Here is a 16,438-nt window from a genome sequence, read left to right on the forward strand (position 1 = left end):
AGGAGATTGGCAGAACCATTACAAAAACGGAGAGTAACTTTAGGTCTCCGCTGTTTCCAGAACTTCCAGCTACCTCTTACAAGACAAATGACAGGAAGACCCATGGGTGGAAACTCCTTAAGACAGGAGGTCCTGGACGGCAAAGGGGACCCAGCATTGCAGTGGCGAATGGTACACGAGTGAGTTGAGGTGTAGCAGCCTCCAGATATGGGCCCCACCAGTGTGGTCCAGGCCTGGCAAGTGGCTTGTACCCCCAAACAAGAATTTTTTTTTGAAAGAAAAGTGCCTGGATTGCCCACCTTGTTCGATGGCTGATTGGAACAGTGCAAGAGTCGGGGGACCGATGGGCCTGGATAACACCTCCCACCACCCCATAGGCAGGCAGGTGGGCAAGTGGCCAATCTTTGGGGCGTATGGTGAAGGCAGATACCAAAGATGCACCTGAAGCGGCACTTGTGCCTGCCTGTCCCATTCAAATTCCAGCAGGGTGGGTGCAGGAGGGCACTGTCAGATACGATCCCAGCAGAACCACTGGGATTTAAACAAAGATACTTTGAAAGGTAAAATACAAAAATTGCATAAGATATTCTGAAAAACAGAAATAATCATGGAAAGTGTCAATCCTCCAGAAGTAGTTGACTGACATTATTATTGATTATGAAACATTGTGAAATTATTCACAGTATTTGGGGTTTTGCTGTAATTCTAAACAGTTTTTTTAATGTATATATTTTTATTTTTTGTGAAATCTTGGTTATAAATTGAAAACTCAATTCAACGTGCATCATGTAATTCTAATATTTATATATTATACATTATCCCAATGTCACAAAATTTGTCAGTTAATTCCTCAAAGACACAGTTTAATCATATTTCTCCCAGGTCTAACCAACAGCTACCATCTCATTACCTTCGATATCCCAACCCTCAATCCTTTATGCATTGCTATTCTTGGGCTCTCTATCTAAAATCTTAAAAAATGGAACCTCCACATCTCTTCTATTGCTAAAGCTGCTTCCAATAATAAGTTAATAACTTGCACTTATAAGGGATAACTAGATGGGAGTGTGAGTCATGGAATCAACCCCAAGTTGTTACAGCCATAGCTCCAACCCACCCTCCTGTCCAGTAATGCTCCACGTCAGGAGCAGAGGCTCAAAAGAAGAAAGAACTTGCATTGATATAGCGCCTTTCATGACCACAGGACATCCCAAAGTGCTTTAAAGCCAATGAAGTGCTTTTTAAAGTGTAGTCACTGTTGTAATATAGGAAACGCGATGGCCAATTTGCGTACAGCAAGGTTCCACAAACAGCAATATGATAATGACCGGATAACCTTTTTTTTTAGTGATGTTGGTTGAGGGATAAATATTGGCCAGGACACCAGGGAGAATTCCCCTGCTCTTCTTCGAAATAGTGCTGTGGTTTTTTTTATGTCCACCTGAGAGGGCAGATGTGCCTTGGTTTAGCACCTCATCCGAAAGATGGATAAAGTAGCGAAATATCCCCAGCCACATCACAAAGGGTGGGGCAACAAGTAGGGAGCTGGGTGAAGAGATTAGGCAAGTTGGCCAAAGGCAAGATTGCAGGTAAGTTTTTGAGGAAGCTTTTGAAGATGGAAAGAGGTATAGCTTGAAGAAGGAGTTAGGAAGAGAATTCCAGAGCCCAGGGGTATGGTGGCTGAAGGCTGAGTTGGTGGGGTAGGAGGAGGTTGAGGTGGCTGAACAGATAGCCTCAATTTTGGAACCAAGTAAATCCATGGGCTCCTTGCATCTGGTGTCAGAGGTAAGAATGGAAGGAGGAGGGGAGGAAGATCAAAGGTGGTGATTTGTGGTGTAAAATATAGTGCTTGCACTCCAGAAGGACCTTGAAGCAGTAAGATCCTGTAGATCTCTGTGTGCACACAAAGAGAAAGGCTACTGCTTGAGATGGTATAGCTAGATCTGGCAGTGCATGTCCAGGCCAGCTGCATGTCATATGAGCTCCAGTCTGTGGCCCTTAGATTTGAGCTTTTAAAGGTGAATGTCATTCCCAGAGCAGCGGCACGATTGTAAAGTTATGAGGGATTTGGTGGGGACAAGGGCGTCAATAGAATCATAGAATCAAAAAGCACAGAAGGAGGTCAATCAGCCCACCGTACCTGTTTGAAAGAGTTATCCAAATTAATTCCACTCCCCTATTCTTTCCCCATAGCCCTGCAAATGTTTCCATTTCAAGTATAGATCCAATCCCCTTTTGAAAGATTCTATTGAATCTGCTTCTATCACCCTTTCAGGCAGTACATTCCAGATCATAACAACTCGCCACATAAAAAAAAATTCTCGGCATTTCCTCCCTGTTTTTTTTTGCCAATTACCTTAAATCTTAAATTATCTTAAATTGCAGAAGCAAGGCAGCTGTTGAGAAAGTTGACAAAGGAAACAATGTTTGATGGGTGGAGGGCCAAGTAAGACGGAGTTGGAGAGGGTACCAGTGAGCAAGCTGGAGGGTAGTTTTTTTTTCCAGGAGCGGAGGCTGAGGGTAGAGTGGTCGATGGATGGTGAAAGAGATGTGTAAATGATCAGAGATAGCCTTGTCCCTGATGAATAACGTACATGAAGCTGAGGTCATGTTTGTGGCCATGGGTGTAGGTGTGAGAGTTTGAGATGCTTATAGTTAAATAAGTGATCCCTCACTCAACTTTAGTCTCCCACCCCTCCTCATTGCAACCTTTCTTGTGTTCCTTCACTTTATCAATGCTATTGTAAAGTTGATGAATAGCCAAATGTAAAATAGGTCATCAATAGAATCATAGAAATTTACAGCACAGCATAAGGCCATTTGGCCCATCGTGTCTGTGCCGGCCGAAAAAGAGCTATCCAGCCTAATCCCACTTCCCATTAATCAAACGGTTTCCCCCTTTCCTATATGTTCACATCAGAGAATTAGGTTGGAGATGTCTAAGGTTTATAAGATGTCAAACTTAACTTACCCTTGAACCATCTTACATAACCCAGTACAAACTAGATTAACAGTTACCCAAACCCAAGCCATTCACAACTGGAATGCAGTGCAACACTGAGTGTGATATTCCTACTTGACAGTCAGCACAGATGAAGTCAGGCACAAAAATGCATTAACTTAAATGACTTTATTTAACACCATCTATGATAACACAACCCATACAGTCACAAGGTTAAGCACTGAGAATTACAACAAGTACTTGGCTTCATTTAATTAATTGACATGGGCTAGTTCACCTTAGGCATAATGGTAATTTAAGTGCATCACAATATCTCAGCCTTAGCTGGGTTTGCTTAATGGCAGTGTTGCGTAGGTATATTCAATGTCCAAGTTTGCAGTATGAGTTATCAAGGCTAAGTTTATAGTCCATATTCAATACATCACTGACAAGTGTTCAACATTCAGCTATCCTCTGAAATATAAATATAAATATCCAAACTTCTCCTTTTAGTAGACTGGACCCAGTGCCATTAGGCAGTTCTGTCTTCCTCTGGGACGCTCAGCCTTTCCTTTAAGTGCCTTTGGTGAGTTGCTATCTGTGGTCATACTTTTCCTTCTTCAATCACTAATTCATCTCAACTAAAATCACCTTGCACATATGTTGTCTCTCTGTACTGTTACTGTTACTTTAATCTCTTTGTGCACAGAGACTTAAGCTATTAACTAACAACTGTGATATGCTTTACAAGTTTTACCTCTGTTCATTTAAACTCTTAACATTTCTAAACTTCCAGTTTTTACTCTTAATGATCTCTCCACTTTTTGCAGAACTGCTTCAAAATTTCTTTACAACTTTTTAACTTTCTATAGTTTCTATATAAAAAAAAACTTCTTGGAACCTTTGGGAACCCTCACTCTCTTCTCCCCTCTCTAAGTTAGGGATCGGGAAAAAGCAAGGTTTTAATTTTACCTTAATTTTTACTAAGTCAATCCTACTTACAGGACCAAAGCACTAGTCACCAATAAGAGGATTACCTCTGTCATGTGGATTCTTTTCATATTGTCATTTGGACGGGAATACATCAGAAATGATGATTGCTATATGTCAATTAATTTGATGAAGGCCAGGTGCTACAATTCTCTCTACTTCTCAGTTCATGACCAGAGCACTGACACTCTGAACTCATTGTTCCAAGGCTGTTTTTTGCTCATTAGTCTTATTGTTGTGAGACTCGTACATTACTCAATTACCTAGCCTGTAACCTTGAGACGTTTTGTTTAGGCCCAGCTGAGCAGGAACCATCTCCACCTTTTCCTTTTAAGTTCTAAATAAACTGCACTACATACTGTTCCTCCTCCCTATATACCCACTGTGGTAAGAGTCTTGTTCAAATCTAGATTCTTGCCACAGTCTTCTATTCTAACAATCTTTGCCACAAGTGAAATTCCTTAAATCCCTTAACTTTTCCCTCTCTTACAATATTCAAACTTTTAAAACCTAAGCTCAGCATCTCCTAATCATTACTTTCTAATTGATCTTATCTTCTCTTTTATCCTTTCTTAACCTTGGACATGACCTTCATTTTGTTTTCTCAACAAAAAAGTTAGTATATTTGGAAACATGCAGTACACATTACGGTACTGTACTGCAAATGGGATTCAGCAGGAAAGTCGCAATGCATATAAGCCTAGATTTGTGTGCACCATTCTGCACAATTCCATGTTCACTGGCTGCTTCTGTGGTTTCTCTTCTACCTCATATTGTTCAACAACAACAACTTATGTAAAGCGCTTTTAACATAGTAAAACGTCCCAAGGCACTTCACAGGGCGTTATCAAACAAAATTTGACATGGAGCCACATAAGGAGATATTGGTCAAAGAGGGAGGCTTTGAGGAGCATCTCAAAAGAGGAGAGAGAGGTAGAGAGGCGGAGAGGTTCAGGGAGGGAATTTCAGAGCTTAGGGCCTAGGCGGCTGAAGGCATGGCCGCCAATGGTGGAGTGATTAAAAGGGTACAGAAGCATAGTGGATATGTTACAAAACTAATAATCCAGAGGCCTGGACTAATAATCCGGAGTCATGAGTTCAAATCCCGCCACGACAGCTGGCGAATTTAAATTCAATTAATTAAATAAAAATCTGGAATTAAAATACTAGTATCAGTAATGGTGGCCATGAAACTACCGGATTGTCGTAAAAACCCATCAGGTTCACTAATGTCCTTTAGGGAAGGAAACCTGCCGTCCTTACCAGGTCTGGCCTACTATGTGACTCCAGACCCAGAGCAATGTGGTTGATTCTTAATTGCCCTCTGAAATGGCCTAGCAAGCCACTCAGTTGTAAAATCTTGCTACGAAAAGTCATAATAAGAATAAAACCGGACAGACCACTAGGCACCGGACACGACAACGGCAAACCAAGCCCAGTCGACCTTGCAAAGTCCTCCTCACTAACATCTGGGGACTTGTGCCAAAATTGGGAGAGCTGTCCCACAGACTAGTCAAGCAACAGCCTGACAAACCCATACTCACAGAATCATACCTATCAGTCAATGTCCCAGACTCCTCCAACACCATCCCTGGGTATGTCCTGACCCACCGGCAGGACAGACCCACCAGAGATGGCGATACAGTGATATACAGTCAGGAGGGAGTGGCCCTGGGAGTGCTCAACATTGACTCTGGACCCCATGAAATCTCATGGCATCAGGTCAAACATGGGCAAGGCAACCTCCTGCTGATTACAACCTACCGCCCTCCCTCTGCTGATGAATCAGTCCTCCTCCATGTTGAACACCACTTGGAAGGAAGCACTGAGGGTAACAAGGGCACAGAATGTACTCTGGGTGGGGACTTCAATGTCCATCACCAAGAATGGCTCGGTAGCACCACTGCTGGCCGAGTCCTGAAGGATATAGCTGCCAGACTGGGCCTGTGACAGGTGGTGAGCGAACCAACACGAGGGAAAAACTTACTTGACCTCGTCCTCACCAATCTACCTGTCGCAAATGCATCTGTCCATGACAGTATTGGTAGGAGTGATCACCGCACAGTCCTCATGGAGACGAAATCCCATCTTTGCACTGAGGACACCATCCAACGTGTTGTGTGGCACTACCACCGTGCTAAATGGGATAGATTCAAAACAGATCTAGCACCTCAAAACTCGGCATCTATGAGGCGCTGTGGGCCAGCAGCAGAATTGTATTCCAGCACAATCTGTAACCTCATGGCCCGGCATATTCCTCACTCTACCATTACCAACAAGCCAGGGGATCAACCCTGGTTCAATGAAGAGTGTAGAAGAGCATGCCAGGAGCAGCACCAGGCGTACCTAAAATGAGGTGCCAACCTGGTGAAGCTACAACTCAGGACTACATGCATGCTAAACAGCGGAAGCAACATGCTATAGACAGAGCTAAGCGATTCCACAACCAACAGATCAGATCAAAGCTCTGCAGTCCTGCCACATCCAGTCGTGAATGGTGGTGGACAATTAAACAACTAACGGGAGGAGGAGGCTCTGCAAACATCCCCATCCTCAATGATGGCGGAGTCCAGCACGTGAGTGCAAAAGACAAGGCTGAAGCGTTTGCAACCATCTTCAGCCAGAAGTGCCGAGTGGATAATCCATCTCGGCCTCCTCCCGATATCCCCAAGAAGCCAGTCTTCAACCAATTCGATTCACTCCACGGGATATCAAGAAACGGCTGAGTGCACTGGATACAAGGCTATGGGCCCCGACAACATCTCAGCTGTAGTGCTGAAGACTTGTGCTCCAGAACTAGCTGCTCCTCTAGCCAAGCTGTTCCAGTACAGCTACAACACTGGCATCTACCCGGCAATGTGGAAAATTGCCCGGGTATGTCCTGTCCACAAAAAGCAGGACAAATCCAATCTGGCCAACTACCGCCCCATCAGCCTACTCTCAATCATCAGCAAAGTGATGGAAGGTGTCGTCGACAGTGCTATCAAGCGGCACTTACTCACCAATAACCTGCTTACCGATGCTCAGTTTGGGTTCCGCCAGGACCACTCAGCTCCAGACCTCATTACAGCCTTGGTCCAAACATGGACAAAAGAGCTGAATTCCAGAGGTGAGGTGAGAGTGACTGCCCTTGACATCAAGGCAGCATTTGACCGAGTGTGGCACCAAGGAGCCCTAGTAAAATTGAAGTCAATGGGAATCAGGGGGAAAACTCTCCAGTGGCTGGAGTCATGCCTAGCACAAAGGAAGATGATAGTGGTTGTTGGAGGCCAATCATCTCAGCCCCAGGACATTGCTGCAGGTGTTCCTCAGGGCAGTGTCCTAGGCCCAACCATCTTCAGCTGCTTCAATGACCTTCCCTCCATCATAAGGTCAGAAATGGGGATGTTCGCTGATGATTGCACAGTGTTCAGTTCCATTCGCAACCCCTAAAATAATGAAGCAGTCCGAGCCCGCATGCAGCAAGACCTGGACAACATCCAGGCTTGGGCTGATAAGTGGCAAGTAACATTCGCGCCAGATAAGTGCCAGGCAATGACCATCTCCAACAAGAGAGAGTCTAACCACCTCCCCTTGACATTTAACGGCATTACCATCGCCGAATCCCCCACCATCAACATCCTGGGGGTCACCATTGACTAGAAACTTAACTGGACCAGCCATATAAATACTGTGGCTACGAGAGCAGGTCAGAGGTTGGGTATTCTGCAGCGAGTGACTCACCTCCTGACTCCCCAAAGCTTTTCCACCATCTACAAGGCACAAGTCAGGAGTGTGATGGAATACTCTCCAATTGCTTGGATGAGTGCAGCTCCAACAACACTCAAGAAGCTCGATACCATCCAAGATAAAGCAGCCCGCTTGATTGGCACCCCATCCACCACCCTAAACATTCACTCTCTTCACCACCGGTGCACAGTGGCTGCAGTGTGTACCATCCACAGGATGCACTGCAGCAACTTGCCAAGGCTTCTTCGACAGCACCTCCCAAACCTGCGACCTCTACCACCTAGAAGGACAAGAGCAGCAGGCACATGGGAACAACACCACCTGCACGTTCCCCTCCAAGTCACACACCATCCCGACTTGGAAATATATCGCCGTTCCTTCATTGTCGCTGGGTCAAAATCCTGGAACTCCCTAACAGCACTGTGGGAGAACCGTCACCACACGGACTGCAGCGGTTCAAGAAGGCAGCTCACCACCACCTTCTCAAGGGCAATTAGGGATGGGCAATAAATGCTGGCCTCGCCAGCGACGCCCACATCCCATGAACGAAAACAAAAAATATCGGATGCACAAGGGGCAAGAATTGGAGGAGCACAGAGATCTTGGAGGGTTGCAAGGCTAGAGGAGGTAACGGAGATAAGATGAGGCAAGGCCATGGAGGGATTTGGAAACAAGGTTGAGAATTTTAAAATCAAGTCTTTCCCGGACCAGGAGCCAATGTAGGACAGCAAGCACAGGAATGGTGGGAGAACGGAACTTGGTGCGACTTAGCATATGGGCAGCAGTGTTTTGGATGAGCTCAGGTTTATGAAGGGTGGAAGATGGGAGCCCGGCCAAGAGAGCATTGGAATAGTCAAGTCTAGAGGTAACAAAGGCATGGATGAGAGTTTCAGTAGCAGATGAGCTGAGGCGGGGCGGAGACGGTCGATGTTACAATGGTGGAAATAGGCAGTCTTGCTGATGGAGCAGATATATGGTTGGAAGCTCATCTCGGGGTCAAATAGGATGCCAAGATTGTGAACGGTCTGGTTCAGCCACAGACAGTGGCCAGGGAGAGGGATGGAGTTGGTGGCTAGGGAGCGGAGTTTGTGGCAGGGACCGAAGACAATTGCTTTGGTCTTCCCAATATTTAGTTGGAGGAAATTTTTGGTCATCCAGTACTCGATGTCGGACAAGCAGTGTGACAAACCAGAGACAGTGGAGGAGCCGAGGGAGGTGGTGGTGAGGTAGAGCTGGTGTCATCAGCTTACATGTGGAACCTGACTTGTTTTCAGATGATGTCGCCAAGGGGCAGCATGTAGATGAGAAATAGGAGGGGCTAAGACTAGATCCTTGGAGGGACTCCAGAGTTAACGGTGCATGAGCGGGAAGAGAAGCCACTGCAGGTGATTCTTTGGCTATGACTGGGTAGATAAGAATGGAACCAAGGGAGCGCAGTCCCACCCAGCTGGACCATGGAGGAGTGGCATTGGAGGAGGATGGTGTGGTCAACCATGTCAAAGGATGCAGACAAGTCGAGAAGGATGAGGACGAATAGTTTATCACGGTCACAGTCACAGAAGATGTCATTTGTGACTTTGATAAGGGCCGTTTCAGTACTGTGGCAGGGGTGGAAACCTGATTGGAAGGATTCAAAGGTGGTGTTGCGAGAAAGATGGGCACGGATTTGGGGGGCGACAACACGTTCAAGGACTTTGGAGAGGAAAGGAAGGTTGAAGATGGGCAGTAGTTTACAAAGACTGAGAGGTTAAGAGTGGGTTTTTTGCGGAAGAGGGTGATGACGACAGATTTGAAGGGGAAGGGGACAGTGCCTGAGGAGAGGGAACCGTTAACAATATCAACTAACATGGGGGCCAGGAAGGGAAGTTGGGCAGTCAGCGGTTCGGTGGGAATAGGGTCGAGGGAGCAGGGGGTGGGTCTCATGGTCAACTTGAGCTCGGAGAGGGCATGAGGGGAGATGGGAGAGAAACTCGAGAAAGATGCGAGTTCAGGGATAGGGCAGGGGGGATCCTTAGGGGAAGTTTGGCTTCCTGGGCTAGGGGAAGGGAGGGAAGCAGCAGAGGCAGCTGAACGGATGGTCTCAATCTTAGTGACAAAGAAGTCCATGAGCTCCTCACAGTTGTTCAGTAGCAAACTGGTTTTAGAATTTCTTCCTTTCTTTCTATCTTTTGGATCTTTTCTGTAGAGCTGATTCTTTCTAAGCTTCATTCTGACTTCGCATACTGTGGCTGAGCTATGTTGAGCAACTGGTTAAATCAGCAGGATCCCTATCCCTTTAAAGTTTACCCAAACAGGAACCACATGATCTTCCCTTGCTGTGTTGGCAGGACATTTCCCTGCAGAATTACTCCAGTTGGATTTTTCCCTTCGTCAGCATCAGTCACACAGCTGTGGTTTACCACAAGTGAAGAGAGATTTGCAAGATTGAATTTCCCTTTTCTTGCATAGTTCTTAGCTGACAGTTTAGTCCAACTAACCCTACTTGCTTTCCTAACTCAGAATCTGTTTGCATACGAGGCTCAAAAAGGCTTTGCATTAGCTAGGGCCGTTGCAGTGTCTCATATCTACGTACCCATGTGTTGCCAGCCTGCATTATCTGTAAAGAGTTCCTCTCCCCAGACAAAGAGAGGCTGATTTCAGAGACTCAGCAATTTAATTAAGGCAGAAATAGCTGACCCTTCCTTCCAAAGAAAAGACAAAGGCCCGGAAAAAGCCTAAAGTGGACAGGAACTAAAGTGAGCCCAACCCTCCAGAGGAGATGGTGAGGGTGACTTTCAAATGCTGGCTGTCTGTTTCTCACCTGAAAAATGAGCAGCCAACAGTTGAAAATCAGAAGCAATGTTAGCCGCCCAATTATTGCACAAGGCCCGTCTGAAGCAATTTTCAGGCAGGGCCTATAAAGTGGGCCTGCCCTGCTATTTCCGGTGGGAGGCTGCTCAAAGCGGGCCCTGTGCCGTTGTAGGGCCCTGATTGCAATTTTCAGGTACAATTGGGTGGACCGTGCGCTGCTCGAGCAGCCTAACCAACAATCCTTAAAGAACATAAGAAATAGGAGCAGGAGTAGGCCATATGGCCCCTCAAGCCTGCTTCGCAAAGGCTAATGTCAGGAGTGGGATAAAGGGCTTGCTGGAGGCCGCTAAAAAACAGCCGAAGGAAGGTTTAATTTTTATTTTTGTCAGGTCAAGAGGGCCCACCAAAAATCTCCAGCTTGCTGCAGATCCGTGTGAGGCCCTTCTCCCAGCATCACCTCCCACCCCTGGCCTGACCTGCCAATTGGCTCAACGTGGGAGCCGGCCGATTTCCCACTCCCACAAACGACGATGGCAGCAAGGTGCCCGGTTGGCACCTGCAACTCGCCGGCAGCATTTAAATGAGGCCCGTACCAAAAATGGTTCGGAACGTCCGACGCCAGCTTCGGGCGGGCGGTGTGGCCACACTGCCGACTTTGCGCTCAATTAGAGCGGAAGCTGAAGATTGCACCCAGCAACCCAAACCACAGAATGAGTCTCCAAAAGGTTACTGCGAATCGATACAAAGGATTTCACTGGAGAGCTTCGAAAGACGTCTTGATCAATTAATGGAACCACAATTTTTTAAACAACAGAGAAAGCTGTTGTTGCAGAACATTTTGATTACTTTTCAATCAGTGTAAATGTCCCTAGGGCACTAATCTCATTGTATGATAATTGCAGGGATCTAAATTCCCTGTGACTTTGCCTATGGTCAGTTGATGAATATAAGGTTTTTTTTGTATTTTTTTATATTTCAAAACATTACAATTCAAAACTCAGTGCTTACCTTCTAATATATTCTGTACAAAACAAGGTGGGATGGCCTTACACGGTGGCCTTTCCCTATAGAACCTTTGCGTAGGCCGCACCTCGCTTCAGTAAGTCCCAAGGCACGTACTCCTATACCTTGGAGTGTGCCAGGTGGCAACACTCGGTCATGGACAGCTCCTTCAGCTGGAAGACCAGCAGGTTTCGGGCGGACCAGAGGGCCTCCTTCACCGAGTTGATGGTCTTCCAGCAGCAGTTGACATCTGTCTCGGTGTGCATCCCGAGGAACGGCTCGTAGAGCACAGCGTCCTGTGTTGTCGAGCTGTTGGGGATAAACCGGAACAGATACCAATGTATCTCTCTCCACACCTTCTGTGCGAAAGGGCAGTCCATCAGGAGGTGGACGATGGTCTCCTCCCCACCACAGCCTCGAAGGCAGCCCACAGTGGTGCTGAAATTCCGTGCGTGCAGGAAAGACCGCACTGGGAGGGCCCTTTTCACCACCATCCAGGCTACATCCTGGTGCCTGTTGATCAGTTACGGCAATAAGACGTTCTGCCAAATAGCATCAACCATCTGGTCGGGGAACTGCCCAATCGGATCCACCCTGTCCTTTCCCTGCAGGACCCCCAGAAAGTTCCGTGTCGACCACTGTCTGACGGCCTTGTGGTCGAAGGGGTTCCTCCTCAGGAACTTCTACACCTGGGACAGGTGGTGGGGTACAGTCCAGCTCTCCGAGATGTCCTGCATCTGCTTGGCCAGCGTGGTCAGACCCAACCTCCTCAATGTCGTGGACAGATAGAAACTCAGCACATAGACACACTTGGTGTTTGCATACTAGGGCTCTACACACATCCTGAGGCAGCCACACACAAAGGTGGCCATCAGGATCAGGGCAGCATCGGGTACGCCTTCTCCCCTTTGTCTGGGGGCTTGTTCATGGTGTCCCTGCGGACTTGGTCTATCTTGGACCTCCAAAGTGGAAGATGGCACGGGTGACTGCAACAGCGGAGCGGAGGGGAATGGTTCAGACCTGGGCCACGTGGAGCAACACAGCGAGCACCTCACATCTTATCACCAGGTTCCTGCCGGCCATGGAGAGGGAGCGTTCCCCCACCAACGCCAACATGCCAAGCTTCTGTTTGGCCTTGGTGACCTGTTCCTCCCAGTTCTTGGTGCAGGCCTGGGCCTCCCAAACCAGATCCCCAGCACCTTCAGGTAATTGGACCTGACGGTGAAGGGGACAAAGGATCTGGAGTCACCCCCCTCCCCGATACCTGCCTTCTTCCTGATGGCCGCGGCAAACAGCTCAATACAACATACGAACAAGACCGCAGAGAGAGGACAGCCCTGCCTGACTCCAGATCTGATCGGAAAGCTCTCCAACTCCCACCCATTGATTAGGACTGCTCTACATATGTCCGCATAGAACAGTCGGATCTAATCACGGATTCCCTCCCCAAACCCCATTTTGGAGAGCAAGCCCATCATGTACGTGTAGGATATTCTGTCGAAGGCCTTCTCCTGGTCCAGGCTGATGAGGCAGGTATTCACCCCACCCCTCCCACCCCGTCCTGTACGTAGGCGATCGTATCCCTGAGCAGTGCAAGGCTATCAGAGATCTTCCTGCCGGGTACAGCGCAAGTCTGATCAGGGTGGATCACCCACTCCAAAGCGGACTTGAGCCTGTTGGCGATGGCCTTAGACGGAATCTTGTAGTCGACATTTAGCAAGGAAATGGGTCGCCAATTTCTGATTTCTTCTCTTTCCCCCTTCCACTTGTAGATGAGGGTGATGATGCCTTTCCTCATGGACTCCGACATGCTGCCTGCCAGAAGCATACCCCCCAGTACACTTCCAGTAGCTCTGGGCCTATCCAGCCTCACAGAGCCGAATACAACTCAACCAGTAAGCCATCGCTTCCGGGAGTTGTACTCTTCTCAAAAGACCGGACGGCCTTTGTCAGCTCATCCAAAGGCAGCAGCCGATCCATGCTCTCCCACTCGCTGCCCTCTAAGACCTTCGTGATAGAGGAGTTGATGATGGAGTAGGGAGGCAGACTGCACCACCTACTGTCCAGGGCCTGCAACTATATTGTTACATGCAACTGTTTACATAGAAAGTTTTCATCCCTAGTGTATAGATGGGTAGTTTCTATGATAAATACTGTGATGTGGGGATGCCGGTGATGGACTGGGGTGGACAAATGTAAGGAGTCTTACAACACCAGGTTATAGTCCAACAGTTTGATTTGAAATCACAAGCTTTCAGAGGCTTCCTCCTTCCTCAGGTGAGGAAGGAGGAAAGCTCCGAAAGCTTGTGATTTCAAATAAAACTGTTGGACTGTTGGACTATAACCTGGTGTTGTAAGACTCCTTACATGATAAATACTGTCATAAAAGCTTGATTAAAAATTGCGACTACAGGAAGTTGAACAGGATGTCTATGCTTACACGAGATTAATTTATCTACATGGATAAACATTTTATATTTATATATCTAGGTTTAGTGGTGATTGGCTGGGTTTCTGTTCTGTGGTTTACGTCACGCTGATTGGCTACATTTTCGAGCTGCGTCCAGAGAACGAGTTCTCTGATTGGCTGCGCTGACGGTTCGGGTCCCGATCATTGGACGCAGCTTTCCCCACCCTCCCCACCGATTGGCTGACGCAGTGAAGCGGAATGCCGATTGGTTGCGGCGTTCACATTGCGGCCGCGCTGATTGGCCCTTTTGTTTTATAATTTGGAGGGGGGGCGGCGGGGCGGGGCTACCCGGTGGCGGTTGCGCAGTCGGTTCGGTCGGCCGGGCTCGAGCTCGAGCTGCTGCTCTGCCTCGAGCGCTGGCCGCGTCGCTATGGACTTTAACGTGAAAAAACTGGCGGCCGACGCCGGCACTTTCCTCAGCCGCGCCGTGCAGGTAATAAAGCCTATCTGGGTGAAAACCGCGGTGACCTGCACCCGGACATGGGGAGGTTTTTCCCCCCCTGTAACCGAGGCCTTGCTGCGCGGCCTTGTGGTGGTGACAGGGTTCGTGTCACGGGACGAGGCAAAGCATCGCAAACAAGGCCGGAGGGCGTCGAGTCGCTGATAGAAAGTGACCCCAAGTAGGGCAAAGGCTTCAGGTTAACAACCCGGCCCTCCCACCGAGCTGTCTGGGTGACAGGCCACCCCCCAAAGAGGCGAGTACTCCACCACCCCCCCCCCCCCCCCGGCTCCAGGGAGCAGGAAGCCAAACCTTCGGCCCCCTCCTATCCCCCGGGGTCTTTGTTTGTTTGTTTGTTTGTTGTTTGTTTTAAGATTTTAAAAAGCCCCATTCAGCCGCTCGGTACCAGGTGGTGCCCAGAGCCCAGCTTCCAGGGCGAGCCTTGTCAAGTGATGTGGTATCGTCCCTGTCCAGCCCAGGGAATGGCTTCATCCTCCTTCCTCCCTCCTCCCTGGGGCTATGCACATGAAGGTGAAAGTAAATTGAAGAGCTGAAGGCAGATTGTCTTTCACTCAAAAGAGCGATTGACAATCGGCCAAGTCCACCGGGACAACAAACAAAAACCCACAGGAGATATTTCAAATGCAAAAATAAAAAAAACACATAAACTGCTGGAAATACACTGCAGGTGTGTCAGGAAGGAGAAGACAGTTTAAATGTTGGGTGTAGTCACTTTGTCAGACCTCAGAACAAGGCACCACATCTGAAACCTGTCTTTTTCTCTTTTCAGATGCTAGTGGAGCTGCTGTGTATTTCCAGCATTTTCTACTAGTATTTTAGATTTCCAGCATTTATAGTTTTTTTAAAATGCCCATCCCTAGTTGCCCTTGAGAAGGTGGTGATGAGCCGCCGCCTTGAACCGCTGCAGTCCGTGTGGTGAAGGTTCTCCCACAGTGCTGTTAGGAAGGGAGTTCCAGGATTTTGACCCAGCGACGATGAAGGAACGGCGATATATTTCCAAGTCGGGATGGTGTGTGACTTGGAGGGGAATGAGCAGGTGGTGTTGTTCCAATGTGCCTGCTGCTCTTGTCCTTCTAGGTGGTAGAGGTCGCGGATTTGGAAGGTGCTGTCGACGAAGCCTTGGCGAGTTGCTGCATTGCATCCTGTAGATGGTACACAGTGCGCCGGTGGTGAAGGGAGTGAATGTTTAGGGTGGTGGATGGGGTGCCAATCAAGCGGGCTGCTTTGTCCTGGATGGTGTCGAGCTTCTTGAGTGTTGTTGGAGCTGCACTCATCCAGGCAAGTGCAGAGTATTCCATCACACTCCTGACTTGTGCCTTGCAGATGGTGGAAAGGCTTTGGGGAATCAGGTGGTGAGTCACTCGCCACAGAATACCCAGCCTCTGACTTACTCTTGTAGCAACAGTATTTATATGGCTGGTCCAGTTAAGTTTCTGGTCAATGGTGACCCCCAGGACATTGGAGATGGTTATTGCCTGGCACTTGTCTGGCGTGAATGATACTTGCCACTTATCAGCCCAAGCCTGGATGTTGTCCAGGTCTTGCTGCATGTAGGCACAGACTGCTTCATTAATTGAGGGGTTGCGACTGGAACTGAACACTGTGCAATCATCAGCGTTCTTCCCCATTTCTGACCTTATAATGAAGGGAAGGTCATTGATGAAGCAGCTGAAGATGGTTGGGCCAAGGAACTGCCCCATTAAGTTTCTGCCCCAACACAGCACAGAAGAGGCCCTAACTAAAGTCACAAATGCGATCCTCCATGACTGTAACCTTGCATTATTCCTCCTTGTCCTCTTCAGCCTTTCACATGGTCATCCACACCATCCTCCTGCAATGCCTCTTTTCTGTTGTGCAGCTTAATGTTGCTTGGTTCTAGTTTTACCTATCTGACCATCAGCAGACTATCTCCAGCAATGGTTTCTCTTCCTAACCTGTACCGTTATTTTGAGTCCACCAAGGATCTATCCTTGGCCTCCACTTCCTCATCTACCTGCTGCCCCTTGGTGACATCATCCACAGACTGGGTCAGCTTCCACGTGTATGCTGGTAACAC

At 48.0% G+C, this 16,438-nt stretch overlaps 1 protein-coding gene across 1 annotated transcript in view; it reads left to right on the forward strand.

The window, feature by feature from the left end:
• Positions 1-14,209: 14,209 nt before the first annotated feature.
• The window catches only part of LOC137325131 (endophilin-B1-like), a 30,964-nt gene continuing 28,735 nt past the window's right edge, over positions 14,210-16,438 (forward strand). The window contains exon 1 of the mRNA XM_067989875.1: positions 14,210-14,355. Within this exon, the coding sequence (XP_067845976.1) occupies positions 14,293-14,355 (63 nt within the window). The 5' untranslated portion in view covers positions 14,210-14,292. The remainder of the gene's footprint in view (positions 14,356-16,438) is intronic.

The sequence above is a fragment of the Heptranchias perlo genome, chromosome 9 (assembly GCF_035084215.1).
Source record: "Heptranchias perlo isolate sHepPer1 chromosome 9, sHepPer1.hap1, whole genome shotgun sequence".
NCBI classification, from domain to species: Eukaryota; Metazoa; Chordata; class Chondrichthyes; order Hexanchiformes; family Hexanchidae; genus Heptranchias; species Heptranchias perlo.